The 18790-nt window shown below is 39.5% G+C and overlaps 1 protein-coding gene across 1 annotated transcript in view; it reads left to right on the plus strand.

Annotated features, from left to right (window-relative positions):
* The window catches only part of CERS3 (ceramide synthase 3), a 136564-nt gene that overhangs the window by 73946 nt on the left and 43828 nt on the right, over positions 1-18790 (plus strand). Inside the window, exons 11-12 of the mRNA XM_050800143.1 lie at positions 1935-2041; positions 15902-16055. Coding sequence (XP_050656100.1) covers positions 1935-2041; positions 15902-16055 — 261 coding nt within the window. The remainder of the gene's footprint in view (positions 1-1934; positions 2042-15901; positions 16056-18790) is intronic.

Consider the following 18790-nt stretch of genomic DNA (forward strand, 5'->3'; position numbering starts at 1 on the left):
CCCTTTCATTGATGTGACATGATTCCCTAAGTGACTTGGACAAATCACTTATTGTTTTGTTTTCTAGCCCCAGCTGTAACATGAGAAGTCTTATCTGTTCCTTGGGGTATGTGATGAAGTTTAGCTCATTATTATCTGAAAACGTTCTGAGGTCCTTAGGTTAAAAAAAAAAAGAAAAAGAGAAAGAAAAATGAACTGTCCAATCTTAGAGGTTCCCTCATGGGCAAACTTTAAGAATAGCTTCATGTTGCTAATGATTGCGAATCACTCTCGATTCATTCACAAGTCATGATCTGACATGAGGTTCAATGAGCAAGGCTGGTACCTCTCATCAGCTGGTGGTAGACACAATATTAAGTGGTGGCAGGGGCCTATTTGTGATGTTCTCCCAGGGTGCACAGCCCACGGCTTACTCGAATAGTGTGTTTTAGGGTTTGTTTTCTCAATCGAGTTCTAACTGAACCCAGACACAGCAGAACTTTTGCCCCGGCTTCCTTGAGATGGTGCCTATTCATCTTTCATATTTCTCAAGACACTGGGGTCATTTCTTAACTCTTTCTTTTGGAGGAAAAACAGCCTTCACATCTAGCATTCTCACTCGTAAGTGACCTTTTTTGCCTCCTTCATGCATCTTCCTGATCCTCTACGTTTCCACATGGTCAAGTTTGGATCCAGGACCTAATATCCTGATTGATACTTAGCAAGCAAAGGGGCTGCTATCTATCATTTCATCATTACACAATCCAGAATATGTTCTGTGTGTGTTTTGCCCAAAAGTGTGCTACTTTGCCCTCACAAATGGACTCACAGGGATCCTTTCCCATGCCTGTGCACATCCCTCACTTCCCATCCAGTTAAGCCTCTGACCCTTCCACCAGCTTCCCACTCTGTTACAGGCACTCTGAATTTGGACCTTTCTTCCCACACCCATCTCCCACCCACCAGCCACACCAGCCTCTCTATGTCAGCAACTGAAGCTGTTCCCTGGGGGCCCTCTGCCAACCCCACAGTCAGGGCATATTCTCACCCCTTGGTAGTTTGGCAAAATATGAAAGATGCCATGTGAACCCTTCCTGGAATGTAAATGTGTTTCCTCTCTTGCTCTGGAAGGACCTTGAGCCTCTGGGGTGAAGTTGGTTCTGAAACTGCCCAAGGCTAAGCCACGTTCCCTAGAAGAATGATCTGTGCCCCAGCAACTCCTCCCACCTCCTGCTTCCGGACTCCCACTCCCTATTCCCACCAGAAACTTCCATCTTCAGCCTTGGACACTGCTGGATAATGCACTAGGGAGCGCTTATCAATAAACTGTCTTCTACCACACTCACCAACCCTTTCTGCAGCTCTTTCTATTCAACACAGATAATATGAGCAGTATAGACTAGCATGAAAGAATTAGGAAAGATCAAATGCTCGAAACTTTATTTCAACGAGTTCAGGGCCCTGAGAGCTGCCTCCCAACTTTGCCTCTTCCCTCATCTGCCTTGCAGTAGCCTCCTTGATTGCAGCATTCCCAGCCCAGCCCCGGATTTCCCACCTGTCCCAGCCTTTCTTCAGTCTAGCTCTCCTCCCAGTTACATGGAGATACTAAATAAATGCCCACATGAAGTGCATGCTAAAATTGATTATGCCAACTTAAAGTGTTTTTGAAAGACACGAGTAGTATTACAGGTATTTTAATATATTTTTTAAAAAATTGTATTATGGAAAATGTCAAACATATGACAAGATAAAGGGAATCATATAATGGACCCATCAGCTTTACCAGTTATCAATATGGCCAGTCTTGTTTAATCTATTGCCCCACCTGTACCCCCTACTTTCCACCCAGATTGTTTTGAAACAAATCCCAGACCTCATATCGTTTCATTTATAAATTTAACTTTAAAAAGGTATGCTACTGTCACTTTATCTGCAGTTTCTTTCTTTGTTCACAGTCTGCTAAGATGTTTTCTTATGCTGGATGGACACAGACCTGTAACACCCTGTTTTTCATCTTCTCCGCCATATTTTTCATCAGTCGTCTCATTATTTTTCCTTTCTGGTGAGTAGACTGGTGATGTGCCCTGCCTTTGGTCAGTGTGCAGCGGTGGCCTCAGCACATGATTACCATCAGGGCGTTGCCCTTTCCATACATGGGTCTCCAGTTATTTGTGTCAAGCACAGTTGGAGAAAAGAATGTGATGGAGTCATTTTTATAAATAATTAAAACAATACTTTACAGTGTGGAAAAGGCTTATTGTAATGGGAGATGGAAAATGTGTGACCCGATGGGCAAGCAGCAGCTCTTACTCTGTCTTGTTTTGTGAATGTAGACCTTTCTTTGTGATTAACAGCTTTTCCAGTCACTCAATGAAAAGTCACTGTCCAATTACCAGTTCTCTAAAAGAGAGGCATGTTCTGTGTTACAATAATTACAGCCATTACTTGAATGCCAGACACTGGATTAGGTCCTTTCCATATCTTGGCTCTAGTCTACACAATAACTCATAAGGATGGGTATTATCACTTCCACTTCCCAGATAAGGAAAACTGATACTTGTGTATTTCGTTCTCCGTGACCACTGATTCTAATAATGGTTTGAGTATCCTTTCAATATGATTGGCTCTCGATCAGTCTGTTGATTTTGTTTAGCCACAGACTGGCAATGAAAAGCATATATCGCATCTCCCGTGACAATCATTTCCTTGGGAAACATAATATTCCATGTGTTGATTGACAGAAACCAGAGTAACATGCAAGGAAGACTTAGACGGCTTGGAAGGAACAGCTTTTAACCGACCATAATTTGGGGCTAGTCTGGGAACTTGGGATTCTCCAAACAGAAGACTTAGTGCTATTGAAGAGCCTAGATCCAGGGGAAATGGATGGAGACTCAAGTTCCAGGCCTCATTCTTAAGTACATAGACAGCACTCTTGGCTAGCACCCAGGGAAATCCAGCCAGAGAGGTCAATGCCGTCCCCTGGAAGCCAGCTGCATTCTTTAGACCCATGTGTATTAGGCATTTTCTGGAGAGAAGCAACAGAGTGTAGTGGTTAAGTTGCTACATACAAGAGTCCATCCTGGATTTAAATCCTGACTCCACACTTATGACCTTTGTGATCTTGAACAGGTTAGACCACCTCTCTGTGCCTCAGTTTTCTCATATGTAAAATGGAAATAAGGGTCGTCATGAGGCTTACCTAGTTTATATAGTTTAGAACAATGTCTGGTGCTCAGTAAAGAATCAGTAAATGCTACCTGCTATAATTAAACTTATTAATGAATATCTCAGAATTTGAAGTTAAACTGGAATCAAATCTAAGATAAATGTCTCAGATATTTTCCTTGGTTGATAAATCATTACCATCACTTTTACTTTGACTGAGCAAGTATGTTTGTGAAATTTTAGTAATGGCTGGGCATGGTGGTGCATGCCTATAGTCCCAGCTACTCAGGAGCCTGATGTGGGGGAGATCACTTAAGCCCAGGAGTTCGAGATCAACCTGGGGGAACCCTGTCTGTAAATATATATATATATATATGGAGAGAGAGAGAGAGTATGACAGCAATTATTGATAGAATAATATTAACTTGCAGATGACAGTTGGGCATAAGTTTTCAGTGTGACTTTCATGACACTGTCAATTCAGCATTTGCCCCTCAGTTCTTCTCCTTGTGTCCCAAAGGCACTACATGTTCCAATTGCCTGTTGCTGTATAACAAAGCCTCTGAAAGTCTAGTGGTTTAAGATAGCAATGGGCAAATTTTTTCTTTAAAAGGCCAGAGAATATATATTTTAGGCTTTGAGGGCCACATATGATCTTTTTTGCAGGTTTTTCTTCATTTTGTTTTGTTTTATAATCCTTTAAAAATGTACCAAGCCATACTTATTTAGCTCATGGGCTGTACGATAACATACACCCAGGTTGCAGGCCAGATTTTACCCACAGGCCATAGTTTGCAGACCTCTGTCTTAAGGCAACAACTTATAGATTATTATTATTTCTCATGGTTCTAGGAGTTGATTGGCCTTGGTTAGATGATCTTCACTTAGGGTCTCTTGTGTGGTAACAGGTATATGGTGGCTGAGCAGTCACATAGTGTCTAGAGTCCTCAACACATGGTTGAAGTCATATATAGAAAATCAGGCTAGGTGTGGTGTCTCATGCCTGTATCCCAGTACTTTGGGAGGCCGAGGCGGGTGGATCACCTGTGGTGGGTGGATCACCTGAGGTCAGGAGTTCGAGAACAGCCTGCCCAACATGGTGAAACCCCGTCTCTACTAAAAATACAAAAAAATTATCTGGGTGTGGTGCGCACATGCCTATAATCACAGCCACTCAGGAGCCTGAGGCAGGAAAATTGCTTGAACCTGGGAGATGGAGGTTGCAGTGAGCTGAGATTGTGCCACTGCACTCCAGCCTGGGCAACAGAGCAAGACTCTGTCTCAAAAAAAAAAAAAAGAAAAAAAGAGAAAGAAGGAAGGAATGAAGGAAGGAAGGAGAAGAGAAGAGAAGAGAAGAGAAGAGAAAGAAAAGAAAGAAAGAAAGAAAAAAAGAAAGAAAGAAAGAAAGAAAGAAAGAAAGAAAGAAAGAAAGAAAGAAAGAAAGAAAGAAAGAAAGAAAAAAAGAAAGAAAAAAAGAAAGAACTTCAGATCACCTGACTGAAGTTGCTTGTGCTTGCTGGCTGAGACTTCAGCTAGGGCTGTCAGCTGGAACACCCACAGCCCCTCTACTCCTTGGTCTTCTCATCACATGGCACCTGCATTTCAAGGGTGAGCATTTCAAGAGAGTGCTAGAGAGATGCTGCATCTTTTTTCATAAACAGACTCAGTAGTCACATCATGTCATTTCCAACCTTGTATTTCTCATTGGAACCAGGTCATTAAATCTGACTCATATTCAAGGGAAGGAAAACTAGACTACATTTCTTGATGGGAGCAGTTTCGAAGAATTTGCAGATATATTTTAAAAGCACACACCATAGAAGCTCTCAGTCCAGCGAACCCTCTGAGAAGCTTCTGCAACGTTGCTGCCATGGTTGGCTTTTGATTTAGCAATGGAGAACATTCACCTCACACTATCCCATGATGTCTCAAAATAAACAAGCAAGCTTACTTACCCATAAACAATTGAGCAACACAGTGGTGCTCAGTGATTGTCGGGGTAGTGCGCTATTTTCCCACACACTGTTGTTTTTTAAAACCCTAGATTTAAAAACTCATTCTCATGCCAGCATTTCTGGTTTTCAAGGAAAATTAAGTTACATGTATTTGGCATTTTCTTGATCTTTATACTGAATTCACTTGCCCATTGGGGAGGGCAGCCAGTACTCCTATTTGCTGTCTTCAAGGAGGTGGGTTGCAAATAAACCAATATGAACAGACTTGACTGTAAAACAAAACGAAACAGGCCAGGCATGGTAGCTCAAGCCTGTAATCCCAGCACTTTGGGAGGCCAAGGCAGGAGGATAACCTGAGGTCAAGAGTTCAAGACCAGCCTGGTCAACATGGTGAAACCCCATCTCTGCTAAAAATACAAAAATTAGCCGGGTGTGGTGGCAGGTGCCAGTAATTCCAGCTACTCGGGAGGCTGAGACAGGAGAATCACTTGAACCTGGGAGGTGGAGGTTGCAGTGAGCCGAGATTGTGCTATTGTGTTCCAGCCTGGGTGACAAGAGTGAAACTCCATCTCAAAAAAAAAAAAGGTAAAAAACAAAACAACGATAAAAACTGTTTCCTGGTAAAAATATTTCTGTATGTACGTTGACTGATTCTCATTGTTTGGAATGTTGAGAAAAACCTCACCAAGCCATTGGAAGTTTGGCAGATCGATTTTCAATGGTCTCTGAAGGAAGCATGTCAATCAGAGAGGGAGCTTCTTTCAGGTACAGTGTACTGCTCTAGTTTAAATGGTCTTCCCACCAGCATGAACTTGCCACCAGCACAATCATCTTCATGGAGTCAAAGGGGAAAATTTAGTACCTTGTTGTTAGCTTGGCTCTTTCCCTCTGTCTAAAACTTATAACTCTGTAGATTCATTTTTCGAGGATGCTTTATTCTATCCTAATGTATTGGGATTTTACTACGGACCAAGCAATGTGCAGATCATAGTTATCACTGGAGTGTGGCTTAGCTAACCTGTTTCACCATGCAGACATTTTAGAGGCACTCTGGGAGGCAGTTTGCAATCTAGTTGCTCTGTTCTTCTTTCCAGCTGCTTTTGTTGCACATCCTGTGGTGATATACACGGTAGGGCGGGGCAAAAGCTAACTGGGGTTTTGCTCATCTGAGATTTGTCTAGAAGCCTTGAGAAGAAGATCTGGAGTGTGTACATTTCCCTTGGCCCTTTCTTTGACTTTTCTCTGATTTTCCCTAGCCTCAAGCACATTTGCATATTCTCCTGGTGAGTCTCCCTTTCATGTCCAGCCACTGTGCCCTTCTATTTCTGAGGATCTTATCCCATTCTCAGTCAGCATCTGCAAGAGTTATTTTGGTTTTCTAAGCATTGTTTCATTAACATTAGGCAGAAATTCAAAAGCACACTGGTCAGATAGTTTTAATTTAATTGTCTGGTAACTCCATTTGTTTGCATTTCTGTTCAAAATCATTTAAATCGCAGGCATATGTTTTTCACACTGTATTCCCAACTATTGTTTTTAAAAATTATTTCTCTAGTTTGGAATTATTGGATGTATCTATCTTCTTGAACATTATCCAAATACCCACAGAGAGTTATTAGGCTAGAAAGACCTTTCTAAGGCCAGGCAAACCTCTTCCTCTGACTACTAACAGTTTTCCTCCACAAATAACAAGAGCAGATCGTGGTTCCACCCAGGTAGGTCTACCTGAAGGGAAGGCGTGCATGCTCTGCTTTGCTGGTTTTGCAACCTGCAAGGTCAGTGTCTGTCACAGCTGAATGTGCAGGGGGCAGGGTGGCTTGTTGCTTCATTTCTTGAACTCATCACAGCTGGGTGTTTTAAACAGTACAAGGGGAGTGAGACACAGCTTGTGCCTTTCAGGAGTGCATCATGGCAGTACAGAGATCTGTGTGGCTACCCCTGATTCAGATGTTTGAAGACTATTCACATTGACCTGTGTTTCTCAGATGTCTCAAAAAGAAAAACACAAAACATTTTCAACTGCAAATAATACTCAAATACTTAGCTCCCTTACTTGCAGGATACGTATGCTTGTAAGGTTTCTCCCTCACCACTGATTCATTGGACTTCAGGTTTCAGCGTTTGATGATCCAGCTATTAGAAGTGTAGAAAAATGGTACCCTGGGAAGTCCACATGTGAAAGGGAATATTATCGACAATGAGACCATGTAAATACTTGGAATGGTTAAGAGAGAAAGGAGAGTTTTAAAAAATAGAGAAAGACAAAGCTGAAAGCACCCAACAGTGCTCTTAGCTAATGTTCATCAGTGGGGACCCAGGATGAGGGAATGATGGACCCTTCTTTTCCTCTGAAGGCCTGAAACCTTGATCCTAAATGAGAAGCAGTGGGCAGAGCATAGGTTCTGATGGTGGTGCCAGCTTAATGCTGTTTGCGCAGCCAGCAAAGAAAAGGAAGGTACAAGGCAAGAAAGACTCTGTTGAAGCTGGGCCACTCCCTTGAGCCACCACTGCAGATATGTATCTCAGAACTAGACTTTCCAGTTACACACCTGATGAAGGAGACTACATGTTTTTAGTTACACACCTGATGAAGGAGACTACGTGTTTTTACCACATATGTTCACTGTCTCGCTCCACAGGGGCCCTCAGAAGAGCTCTCCCATCCTGCCCATGTGCTTGGTGCCTTCTTTATGCTATTTTTAAGTTCATGAAGAACAGCTACACCCCTCTTCAAACCATAGAATCCTAGATTAAGGAACCTTGTTTATAATCTAGTCCAATCCTTTTATTCACGTATTCACGTATTTAGAAATTTTTTTTTTTTCCAAAACAGAGTCTTGCTCTGTTGCCAGGCTGAGTACAGTGGTGTGATCTCAGCTCACTGCAACCTCTGCCTCCCGGGTTCAAGCGATTCTCCTGCCTCAGCCTCCTGAGTTGCTGGGATTACAGGCACATGCCACCACACCCAGCTAATTTTTGTATTTTTAGTAGAAACGGGGTTTCACCATGTTGGCCAGGATGGTCTCGATCTGTTGACCTTGTGGTCTACCTGCCTCAGCCTCCCAATTTTAGAAATAATTTTAAGCTTACAAAGAAATTTCTAGTATATTACAGAGAAACCCTAGATATACTCTTTACCAGTTAGCATTTTGCCCCATTTACTTTGTCATTCTTTCTCTCTCTACTTCCCCACCACACATATGTATGAATATACATATTTGTTTCTGAACCATTTGCAAGTTGTAAACATCAACTGAATAATTCCTTGCGCCCTAAATACTTCAGTGTGTATTTCCTAAGAAGAAGGACATTTTCTTACATAATCACAATACAGTTATCAATTGCAGGAAATGTAGCAATCTACCTTCCATGTTCCAATTTGGTCAATCAATCCATCATGTCTTTTATTGCTTTCCCCCTCACTGTGTGAAGATCCAGCTCCAGATCACGTATTGCATTTAGCTGTCATTCATCTGGAACAGTTCCTTACCTCTTCTTTGTCTTTCATGTCACTGACATTGTTGAAACATTTAGACACCTGTTTATTTTTCAGATGAAGAGTTAAGGTACTTCCAGGATCACACAGCTAGTTATGGAAGAATCAAGACTAGAAACAGGATATTTGAAACACAGAACAGATAGGCTTCAAATTAAATTTGAAACTAGATGATTAAGAGTATATCATTTGCCTTCACTAAATATTTATTAAGTTTTCTTCAACTACCCATTTAGAAACTTAAGAGATCACTGAGGTAGACAATTGTTCACCTGTAGAACAAGTATTTGCTATCCTAAAAGGGCTTAATGCTCAAACCCACAATTAGCAAGAAAATAAGACCCTTCCCTTGCAGTTTTCATTAGACAAATACAACTTTTTGGTGGTTGCCTTAGCTAGTCCAGCAAAACCAGCTAATATTTATACCAACACTGCAATTTATCCAAACCATGCCAAGTCCAGTGATTGGAAGAACTAAGATTGGAAACAAAACTGAAAACAGAAAAAGCTGAGCTTTGCAATCCAAGGGCATCGTAGTAGCTTATCCATTTGGAAAGATTAAATCCAGTGGACAGGGACAAAGTAGTTCTAAGAATTTAGGAATACAGCAGTCTTTTGGCATTCTTTATGAAAAGGAAAATTCCATTCAGTTGCTGTAAGGTGGTGACTACCGATAATGTGCAAGTGTTGTGTGCTCTATGCATGTGCCTGCACACATGTATGCACGTGTGTTAGGAAGAGAGCTGGGAAGGGCAGATGGAATTTTTTTTTCTTTTTCCTAGTCTTCTTTTAGCATAGAAGGAGAGGAAACTTGAGAGACTAGACCATCCTTTATTGAGGTCTTGAAATTTTAACTGTGGCATCATAGCTGGTTGTTACCCGTGCCACAATGGCTACTCCCCTTTGACTCCTGTTCCACTTCTTTGGCCCCTAGTCCCCTCTGTCCTCTTGCAGAGAATGTTCAGGCAGCAGAGTCCCCATTCCTCGGAGCCTGCTCATCCTCTCCAAAGTGGCTTCCTCCTCCTCCCCTTGGCAGGAAATCCGGCCAGTTCAGGAGCACTCTCCTGGGGGGTGTTGCTCTAACTGTGTTATTGGTGTAAGTTCTCTGCAGTAGGAGAAGGCTGGTTGTTGAAAGTAGTAGTGGCCATAGTGGTAGTAAGAGTAATAGTTGTAACTATCATTTTTGAGTACTTACTGTGTAATAGGCACTTTCCATTTGTCAACTCATTTAATCCTCATAACCACCTAGGTGGTGTTCTCATTTTCCAAAAGAAACTGAAGCCCAGACAGATTATGGAACTTGGTAACATTCTGGGAGCCCTGATTGAAATCTTGAAGACTCCAGCGCCAGTTCCATTGGCCTCTCCTCTTTGCCCAGAGGCTCAGCTCTCTTAGAAGACATTTGCATCTTAATGGCAGCTTCTTTCATTCTGAGGGCTATATAGTTTGTAAAGCTGGCTGTGTGTCTCCTGGGAGCTTCTAGTCAAAGGAGGTGGTGGAGGGGCAGTTAGTTCTACCCAGTGACTAAGGAACTAAGGCTCAGTGACTTATGCAAGTTTTGAGCCAAGAAATTAGTGGCATTGAGCCTTGAACCCAGCTCTGATGATTCTGTTCCACATGTGTCATTCCTCTTTCTAAAACCAGCCAAGCTTCCTGTTGCTCTCACAATGAAGGCCACACCTCCACCTTGACATGCAAGGCCTACCTGAGATGGCTTCTTCACCTTTCCCACCTCATCTTACACCACGCTTCACTGCCACACCTCTCCCCGCTCCTCTAATTTTCCATCATGCTTCCCACTTCACAGTCTTTGTACATGTAGAACCCTGCCATATGCCCTGTCCTTTTCTTTCTTTCTTTGCATGGATCACAATGGGCAATTGTATATTTAGCTAATTATTCATATTCTCTAGTAGACTGTGTAAAGAAGGTATTTTTGAGTAGGTCCCTTTGTCAATAATAACAGTGACAAATTCCCAACAGGAGACCTAGTAAGGGGCAAGGCTCTGAGCCAGACAAGGGAAGGACCCAGAGGTGAAGGTGTCCTGGCCACTGCCTGTGGAAAGCTTACCTGCTAGTGAGGAGGGGAGAGCCAGGAGGAAAGGAATAAATTCAGGGGTGACCAGAATTACATGGAAACTTTTGTTGTGGAGAGACCCATGCTTTAATGGATGGAAAGGGGTTCAACTGAAAAGAGAAAGTACATTCTAGGCAGAGAGAGTACAGAATAAGGCACAAAATTGCCCAAGGATCCAACAAACCAGAATGGCAAATAGGTTTTTACATGTATCATTTCCTGTAATAAGCTTATAAATAAATGTGGATACCAGAAGGTAAGTCCTACTAGTTTAGGCGTTTTGGTCCCTTTCATTCATTACTACATTCCTAGCTACTACCAAGTGTCAAGTCGCACTTTAGTAGATGCTCAGTATTTTAATAGTTTATTGAATAAATAAGGTAGGTCCTCTCTGCTTGCATTTTACAGATGAGGAAATGCACAAATAAGTGACATGGTATATAAGTAGTAAAGCCAGGATTTTAAGAAAATATGGGAAAATATGTTTTATATTGATGGGGCTGAAAAAGGGCCTTTAAAGCATAACATGTATGCAAAGTATAAAATAAGCAATTGACAGATTTGATGTTAAAAAATTTTAAATTGCTTTGCCAAAAAAAATCAGTATTGAAAGAAAGTACTAGACTGTATAAAGCTAACTAACATAATTTAAAAATAGTGTTGATATCCTTAATATATAAAGAGCATTTAAGAATCAACAGAAAAAAACAAATGCTCCAATAGAAAAATGGACAGATGCCACAAAGAAGCAGTTCATAAAGAATAAATAAAAGTAGCCAAGTAAAATAACCAATAAAAGATATAAATAGATATACAAATATATATAATCACTCCACATTAAATAAAAATATGAATATAAAGAGTACTCTGTTATTTTAGGTGGAGACTGATAAAATACAATATTGGTCAATATCTGAGGAAGCAGGTAATCTTATATATTGGGTGCAAGAATATAAATTGGTGTAGTCTTTCTGGAAAGCAGTATAACACTATATTCCAAATTGTAAAATGAGTCTACCCTTTGATTCAGGATTTTAGCTATTCTAAGTGGATAATCAAACAATTACATCAAAATGTTTTTATAGGACCACACATGGTGGTTCATGCCTATAATCCCAGAACTTTGGAAGGCTTAACTTCCTTAAGCCTAGAAGTTTGAAATCAGCCTGGGCAACAAGGTAAAACCCTGTCTCTACAAAAAACAAAATACAAAAATTGGCCAGGTGTTGTGCCGTATACCAAGAGTCCCAGGTACTCGGGCAGCTGAGGTTGGAGGATTGCTTGAGCCTGGGAGGTAGAGGCTATAGTGAGCTGTGATCATGCCTCTGCACTCCTGCCTGGGAGACAGAGTGAGACCCTGTCTAAAAAAAAAATAAATGTTTTTACAAGTAATTCTCACAGCATTCTTTCGAATATAATGAACATTTGGGAAGAATTTAAATGTCTATTAATAAGGGATTAGTTAAGTTATTATATATCTATTAAATGAATTTCTATGAAGTCATTATATATAGTGATACACAGTAGGGGTTGGTAGGCTATGACTCAAAGGCCAAATTCAGCCTATTGCCTGTTTTTTTTTTTTTTTTTTTTTTTTTTTTTTGAGACGGAGTCTTGCTCTGTCGCCCAGGCTGGAGTGCAGTGGCCGGATCTCAGCTCACTGCAAGCTCCGCCTCCCGGGTTTACGCCATTCTCCTGCCTCAGCCTCCCAAGTAGCTGGGACTACAGGTGCCCGCCACCTCGCCCGGCTAAGTTTTTGTATTTTTTAGTAGAGACGGGGTTTCACCGTGTTAGCCAGGATGGTCTCGATCTCCTGACCTCGTGATCCGCCCGTCTCGGCCTCCCAAAGTGCTGGGATTACAGGCTTGAGCCACTGTGTCCGGCTATTGCCTGGTTTTGTTGATAAAGTTTTATTGGAACACAGCCACATACACTAATGTATGTACTTTCTATACATGAATTAGTTTATGTAATGTTAGCTGTCATGGCTGCTTTTGTACCGTAATGGCTGAATTGAGTAGTTGCAACACAGACCAAATGGTCCAGAGGCCTGAAATATTTATTATCTGTTCCTTTACAAACAAGTTTGCTAACTCTTGATATATAGCTTTGTTTATTGATGTGGAAAGCTCTCTGTAACATGTTATTGCATGAAAAAAGCAGGGTACAACAATCACACATAGGTAGTGATCACCTCGTTACATAAAATCATGTGGTGATAGGAGGTGCAAAAAAAAAAGCACCTTAAAGAATATAGTTTTGGCCAGGCGTGGTGGCTCACACCTGTAATCCCAGCACTTTGGGCGGATCATGAGGTCAGGAGATCGAGATCATCCTGGCTAACACGGTGAAACCCCGTCTCTACTAAAAATACAAAAATTAGCTGGGTGTGGTGGCGGGAGCCTGTAGTCCCAGCTACACAGGAGGCTGAGGCAAGAGAATGGCATGAACCCGGGAGGCGGAGCTTGCAGTGAGTGGAGATCGTATCACTGCACTCCAGCCTGGGCAACAGAGCAAGACTCCGTCTCAAAAAAAAAAAAAAAGAATATAGTTTTGAGAGAGATATCCTGAATCATGTTTAGCAAAATATTCTGGGTTACCTGTAAGTTGTGAGACTTCAAGTGATTTTTCCTTCCTTAACCTCTGTATATTTTTCTGTAATTGCTAAGTTTTTAAAACCAATCAAGTTATTACATTTTTTTTTTGAGATGGGGTCTTGCTCTGTTACCCAGGCTAGAGTACAGTGGCACAATGTCGGCTCACCACACGCTCTGCCTCCCAGGTTCAAACAATTCTCTTGCCTCAGCATCCCGAGAAGCTGGGATTACAGATACCTGCCACCACATCTGGTTAATTTTTGTATTTTTTTTAGTAGATATGGTGTTTCACCATGTTAGTCAGGCTGGTCTTGAACTCCTGACCTCAGGTGATCCACCCGCCTCGGCCTCCCAAAGTGCTGGGATTATAGGCATGAGCCACTACACCTGGCCCCTGTTTTTCAAACAAAGAACTTGAACTGATAACTTACAAAAGAAGAAATAGAGCTACTAAGCAGACACAGGGGAAATGTTAAGGCCTTGCAAATAGTGTAAACTAAACTGAAAGTATTTTATCTTTTAAATTAACAAATTTTGAAACTATTTCATACCAGTTCTGAGTTCAGTGAAACTCTTCTTTCATAAATTGATGGTGGCTTTATAAATAGTTACAATTTTGGAAAATAATTTGACAACATTTTAGTACCTTTTAATATACACCTTGAATTTTTCTAACTTTAACGTACACCTTAAAACAGTAATCTCGCATTTAGAAATATATAGTTTCACAGAAATAATTTCAGTTTATGAAAGACTATATACATCAAGTTGTCTAAATGGCATAAAATGTCTTTGATTTAAAGCTAAATGTAGTTGAACATAAAATCTCACAAATGCTATGTTTACTGCAGTGGCAAAAATACAGAACAATGTGAAGTACAAACAAAGGTGAAGAACAACTTACATTCTCATGCTTTGCTGGTGAGAATGTAAAGCAACCACTCTGCAAAATCGTTTTCCAGTTTTTTATAAAGTTAAGCATATATTTACCAGATGGCACACAATTCTACCTCTATATATTTATGCTTGAAAAATCAAAACTTCTTTTCACAAATAAATATCTACATGGATATTTATAGCAGTTCTATTCATAAATGTCAAAAGCTGGAAACAACCCAAATATTCTTCAGTGGGTAAAAAAACAAACTGTGGTGCAGCCATAAAGTGGAGTGCCACTCAGTAATAAGAAGGAACATGCTATTGATAACCATGACAACTGAATGAATCTTAAAAGCATTATGTTGTATGAAAGAAGGTGGCCTTAAAAGCTCACACAACGTATGATTCCATTTATGTCTTTGGCAGACAGACCAAAGGATACAGAGCAAAGTGTTTGCCAAGTTTAAGTGTGGAGGAGGGTGTGGCAATAAAGGGATAGCATCACGGAATTTTTTGGCAAGATAGGCTGTTCTGTATCCTAATTGTAGTGGTGGTTAAACAAACCTATAGACATTAAATTCATTGAACGATACACCAAAAAACAGTAAATTTTACTGCATGTTAATAAAAAAAAACAAATTGTTTAGGAAAATATTGGAAGAGAATGCATGAAAATTACAATATTGTTTGTTTAAGGTGATGGTGTTATGGACAATTTTCTTTTCTTGTTTCCCCAATGTTACATGAAAAAATTGTTTCTATAACTAATATACTTATAAACAAACATATTGAAAGACTCTAAATTCATGGTACTATATATGTTTGAGAAATGAACAAATAGCCCTTCATATGTCAATAAAATCTTTTTCTTTTTTTCATGGAATCTTGCTCTGTCACCCAGGCTGGAGTGCAGTGGCGCAATCTCAGCTCACTGCAACCTCCACCTCCCAGGTTCAAGCAATTCTCTTGCCTTGGCCTCCCTAGTAGCTGGGATTACAGGTGCGTGCCACCACACCCAGCTAATTTTTATATTTTTAGTACAGACAGGGTTTGGCCATGTTGGCCAAGCTTGTCTCGAACTCCTGACCCCAGGTGATCTGCCCACCTTGGCCTCCCAAAGTGCTGGTATTACAGACATGAGCCACCATGCCCGGCCCATATGGCAATAATATCTGAAGACACTGTGCATCTGATGTCATCAGAAGCAGTTCAAATTGTGTCCAGGAGCCTATTTATGAAACTAATAAAGCATGCAATTTACTTTAGGAAGCACAAGTGTAAGTACTCATGGAATTTTTGCTTTGTTAAAGCTTCTTTTGTTTGGAAAATTTACTTTCGTAGAATTCTCTATTCACCTTTGATGCCAAATAAATGAGATTATGTTTTAAGGCAATAATAACCTCATGTAAACATGCATTATCTTATTTGTTCTTCAAAATCCTCTAACCCCACCACCAGAAGGTAAAAATGGTTAGTGTATGCTCTTGTTGGAAAAGAGGAAACCAAGGTACAGAAACATTCTAGTTTAAACACTGTGTAATAAAAATGCTGTTTTCTTTAACTTTTCTTCAAGAAGACAGATTGTACTTTTTTTGTTGCTTGCCAGTAATGATATTTAAGATATTATTATTGTATCTTTTCTTTCAATAATTTCCTGGGCTTTATTAGGAGAAAAAGTATTTGTTTTATTATTGAAAATTCATAAGCGCTTTGGTTGTGATGAAATTCTCTCATCTGTTTGGTGTTTCAGGATTTTATATTGCACGCTGATCTTGCCTATGTATTACCTCGAGCCTTTCTTTTCATACATCTTCCTCAACCTACAGCTCATGATCTTGCAGGTCCTTCACCTTTACTGGGGTTATTACATCTTGAAGATGCTCAACAGATGTATATTCATGAAGGTAAGGACTGTCCAAATGTTATTGCTCTTAATGTCATTACCAGGTTAATGGTGAGGCCAGACTGTTGAATGTTCAAGTTAATTCATGGTTTTAACCAGAATTCTTTTTTTCTTGATTTGATTATTTTTGATTAAAATTTTGGTAAAATAGAGCTAGATTTTTCATAAGTAGGTCTTTAAGGTGCTTTAAAGAAATTGCTTTTATTAGAACATGTTATTTTTGACATTTAAAAATGTCAAAAATTCAAAAATTCTAAAAATTGCTGCTTATTTTTATGCTTGAAGAAAATGTTTAAACTTTTGTTTATTGATATGTAATATTCGTGCATATTTATGTGATATTTTGTACATGCATAGAATGTGTAGTCAGGACATTTGGGGTATCCATCATCTTGAGTATTTATCATCTCTTAGTGTTGGGAACATTTCAAGTCCTCTCTTACAGCTATTTTGAAATATACAGTGTATTGTTGTTAACTATAGTCACCTGCTAACTGAACATTGGAATTTGTTCCTTTTATCTAACTCTAAGTTTTTACCTATTACCAAGCCTTTCTTCATCTTCCTCCAACCCCACCAACACACCTTTCCCAACCTGGTGGCTATCATTCTACTCTTTGATATATTGTTTTGTTGTTGTTGTTGTTGTTTGTTTGTTTTCTTTGCATGAATTTCCAGTAGTGAGATTGCTGGGTCATATGGCAGTTCTACATTTAGGTTTTGAGAAATCTACATTCTGTTTTCCATAGAGATTGTGCTAATTTACATTCCCACAAACAGTATATAAGAGTTCCCTCTCCTTTACATTCTCACCAGTGTCTGTCAATCACTTTTTGCCCTTTTAATAATAGCAGTTTTAACTGGGTGAGATGATATCTCATTGTGGTTTTGACTTGCATATTTCCCTGATGGTTAGTGATGTTGAGCATTTTTTCATATGCCTGTTGGCCAGTGTATGTTTTTTCTTCAGAAATATTTATTCACGTCCTTTGCCCCTTTTTAATGGAATTACTATTATTATTATTTGTTGTTGTTTTACTGTTGAGCTGTTTGTGTTCCCTGTATATTCTGGATATTAGTCCATTATCAGACGAATAATTTGCAAATATTTTCTCCCATTCAATAGTTTGTCTTTTCACTAGGTTGATTGTTTCCTTTGCTGCACAGAAGCTTCTTAGTTTAATATAGTCCCATGTGTCTATTTCGGTTTTTGTTGCCTGTGCTTCTGAGGTCTTAGCCATTGAATATTTGTCTAGACCAATGTCCTGAAGTATTTCGCTGAAGTACTTCCCTTATGTATTCTTCAAGTAGTTTTATATTTTAGGGTCTTATATTTAAGTCTGTAATCTATATTGAGTTGATTTTTGTATATGATGAGAGATAGAGATCTAATTTCAATCTTCTGCATGTGGATATCCAATTTTCTACACAGTATTTATTGAAGAAGGTGTCCTTTCCCCCAATGTATGTATTTTTTTTTATTTCTGTGAAAAATGGCATTGGTATCTTTTTTTTTTTTTTTTTTTTTTTGACAATGTCTTGCTCTGTCTTCAAGGTTAGAGTGCAGGGACATGATTATGACTCACTGCTGCCTCAATCTCCCAGGCTCAAGCAATCCTCCCACTTCAGCCACTCAAGTAGCTAGGACTACAGACACATGCCACCACACTTTGCTAATTTTTAAAATTTTTTGTAGAAATTGGGTCTCTATGTTTTCCAGGATAGTCTCAAACTCTTGGGCTCATGCAATTCTCTTGCCTTGGTCTCCCAAAGTGCTGGAATTACAGGTGTAAGGCACTATGCCTGGCCAACATTGCTATCTTGGTAGAGATTGAATTGAATCTGTAGATTGCTTTGAGCAGTCTGGTCATTTTAATATTAACTTTTCTAATCCATGAGCATGAGCTGTCTTTCCATTTGTTTGTGTCCTCTTCAATTTTTAAAAATCAATGTTTTGTAGTTTTCCTTGTAGAGGTCTTTGACCTCCTTGGTTAAATTTATTCCTAGGTATTTTTGTAGCTATTGTAAATGAGATTGCCTTATTGAGTTCTTTTTCAGTTAGTGTGTTGTTCATATATAGACACACTATTTTTTTATGTTGAATTTGTATCCTGTCACTTTACTGAATTTGTTTATCAGATCTAAGACTTTTTTGGTTCTTTAGGTTTTTCTGGATATAAGACCATGATACCTGCAAAGAGGGACAATTTGACATCCTCTTTTCTAATTTGGATGCCTTTTATTTCTGTCTCTTGCCTGATTGCTCTGACTTTGATGTCCAGTACTACGTCAAATAGGAGTAGTAAAGTGAGCATCTTTGTCTTGTTCCAGTTTTTAAAGGAAAGGCTTTCAGCTTTTCACCATTTAGTATGATGTTAGCTATGAATTTGTCATATATGCCCTTCATTATGTTCAGGTATGTTCCCTCTGTGACTAGTTTGTTGAGAGTTTTTATCATAAAAGGATGCTCAGTTTTATCAAATGCTTTTTCTGTGTCTATTGAGATGATCATATAAATTGTATTATACATTCTATGTAATGTGTCACATTTATTGATTTGTTTATGTTGAATCAACCTTGCATCCCTGGGATGAATCCCACTTGGTATTGGTATGTTACCTTTTTGATGTACTGTTGGATTTGGCTTGCTAGAATTTTGTCGAGAATTTTTGTATCTATGTTAATCAGGGATATTGGCCTGTAGTATTTTTTTTGTTGTTGGGTCCTTGTCTGGTT

The sequence above is a fragment of the Macaca thibetana genome, chromosome 7 (assembly GCF_024542745.1).
Source record: "Macaca thibetana thibetana isolate TM-01 chromosome 7, ASM2454274v1, whole genome shotgun sequence".
Taxonomy (NCBI): Eukaryota; Metazoa; Chordata; class Mammalia; order Primates; family Cercopithecidae; genus Macaca; species Macaca thibetana.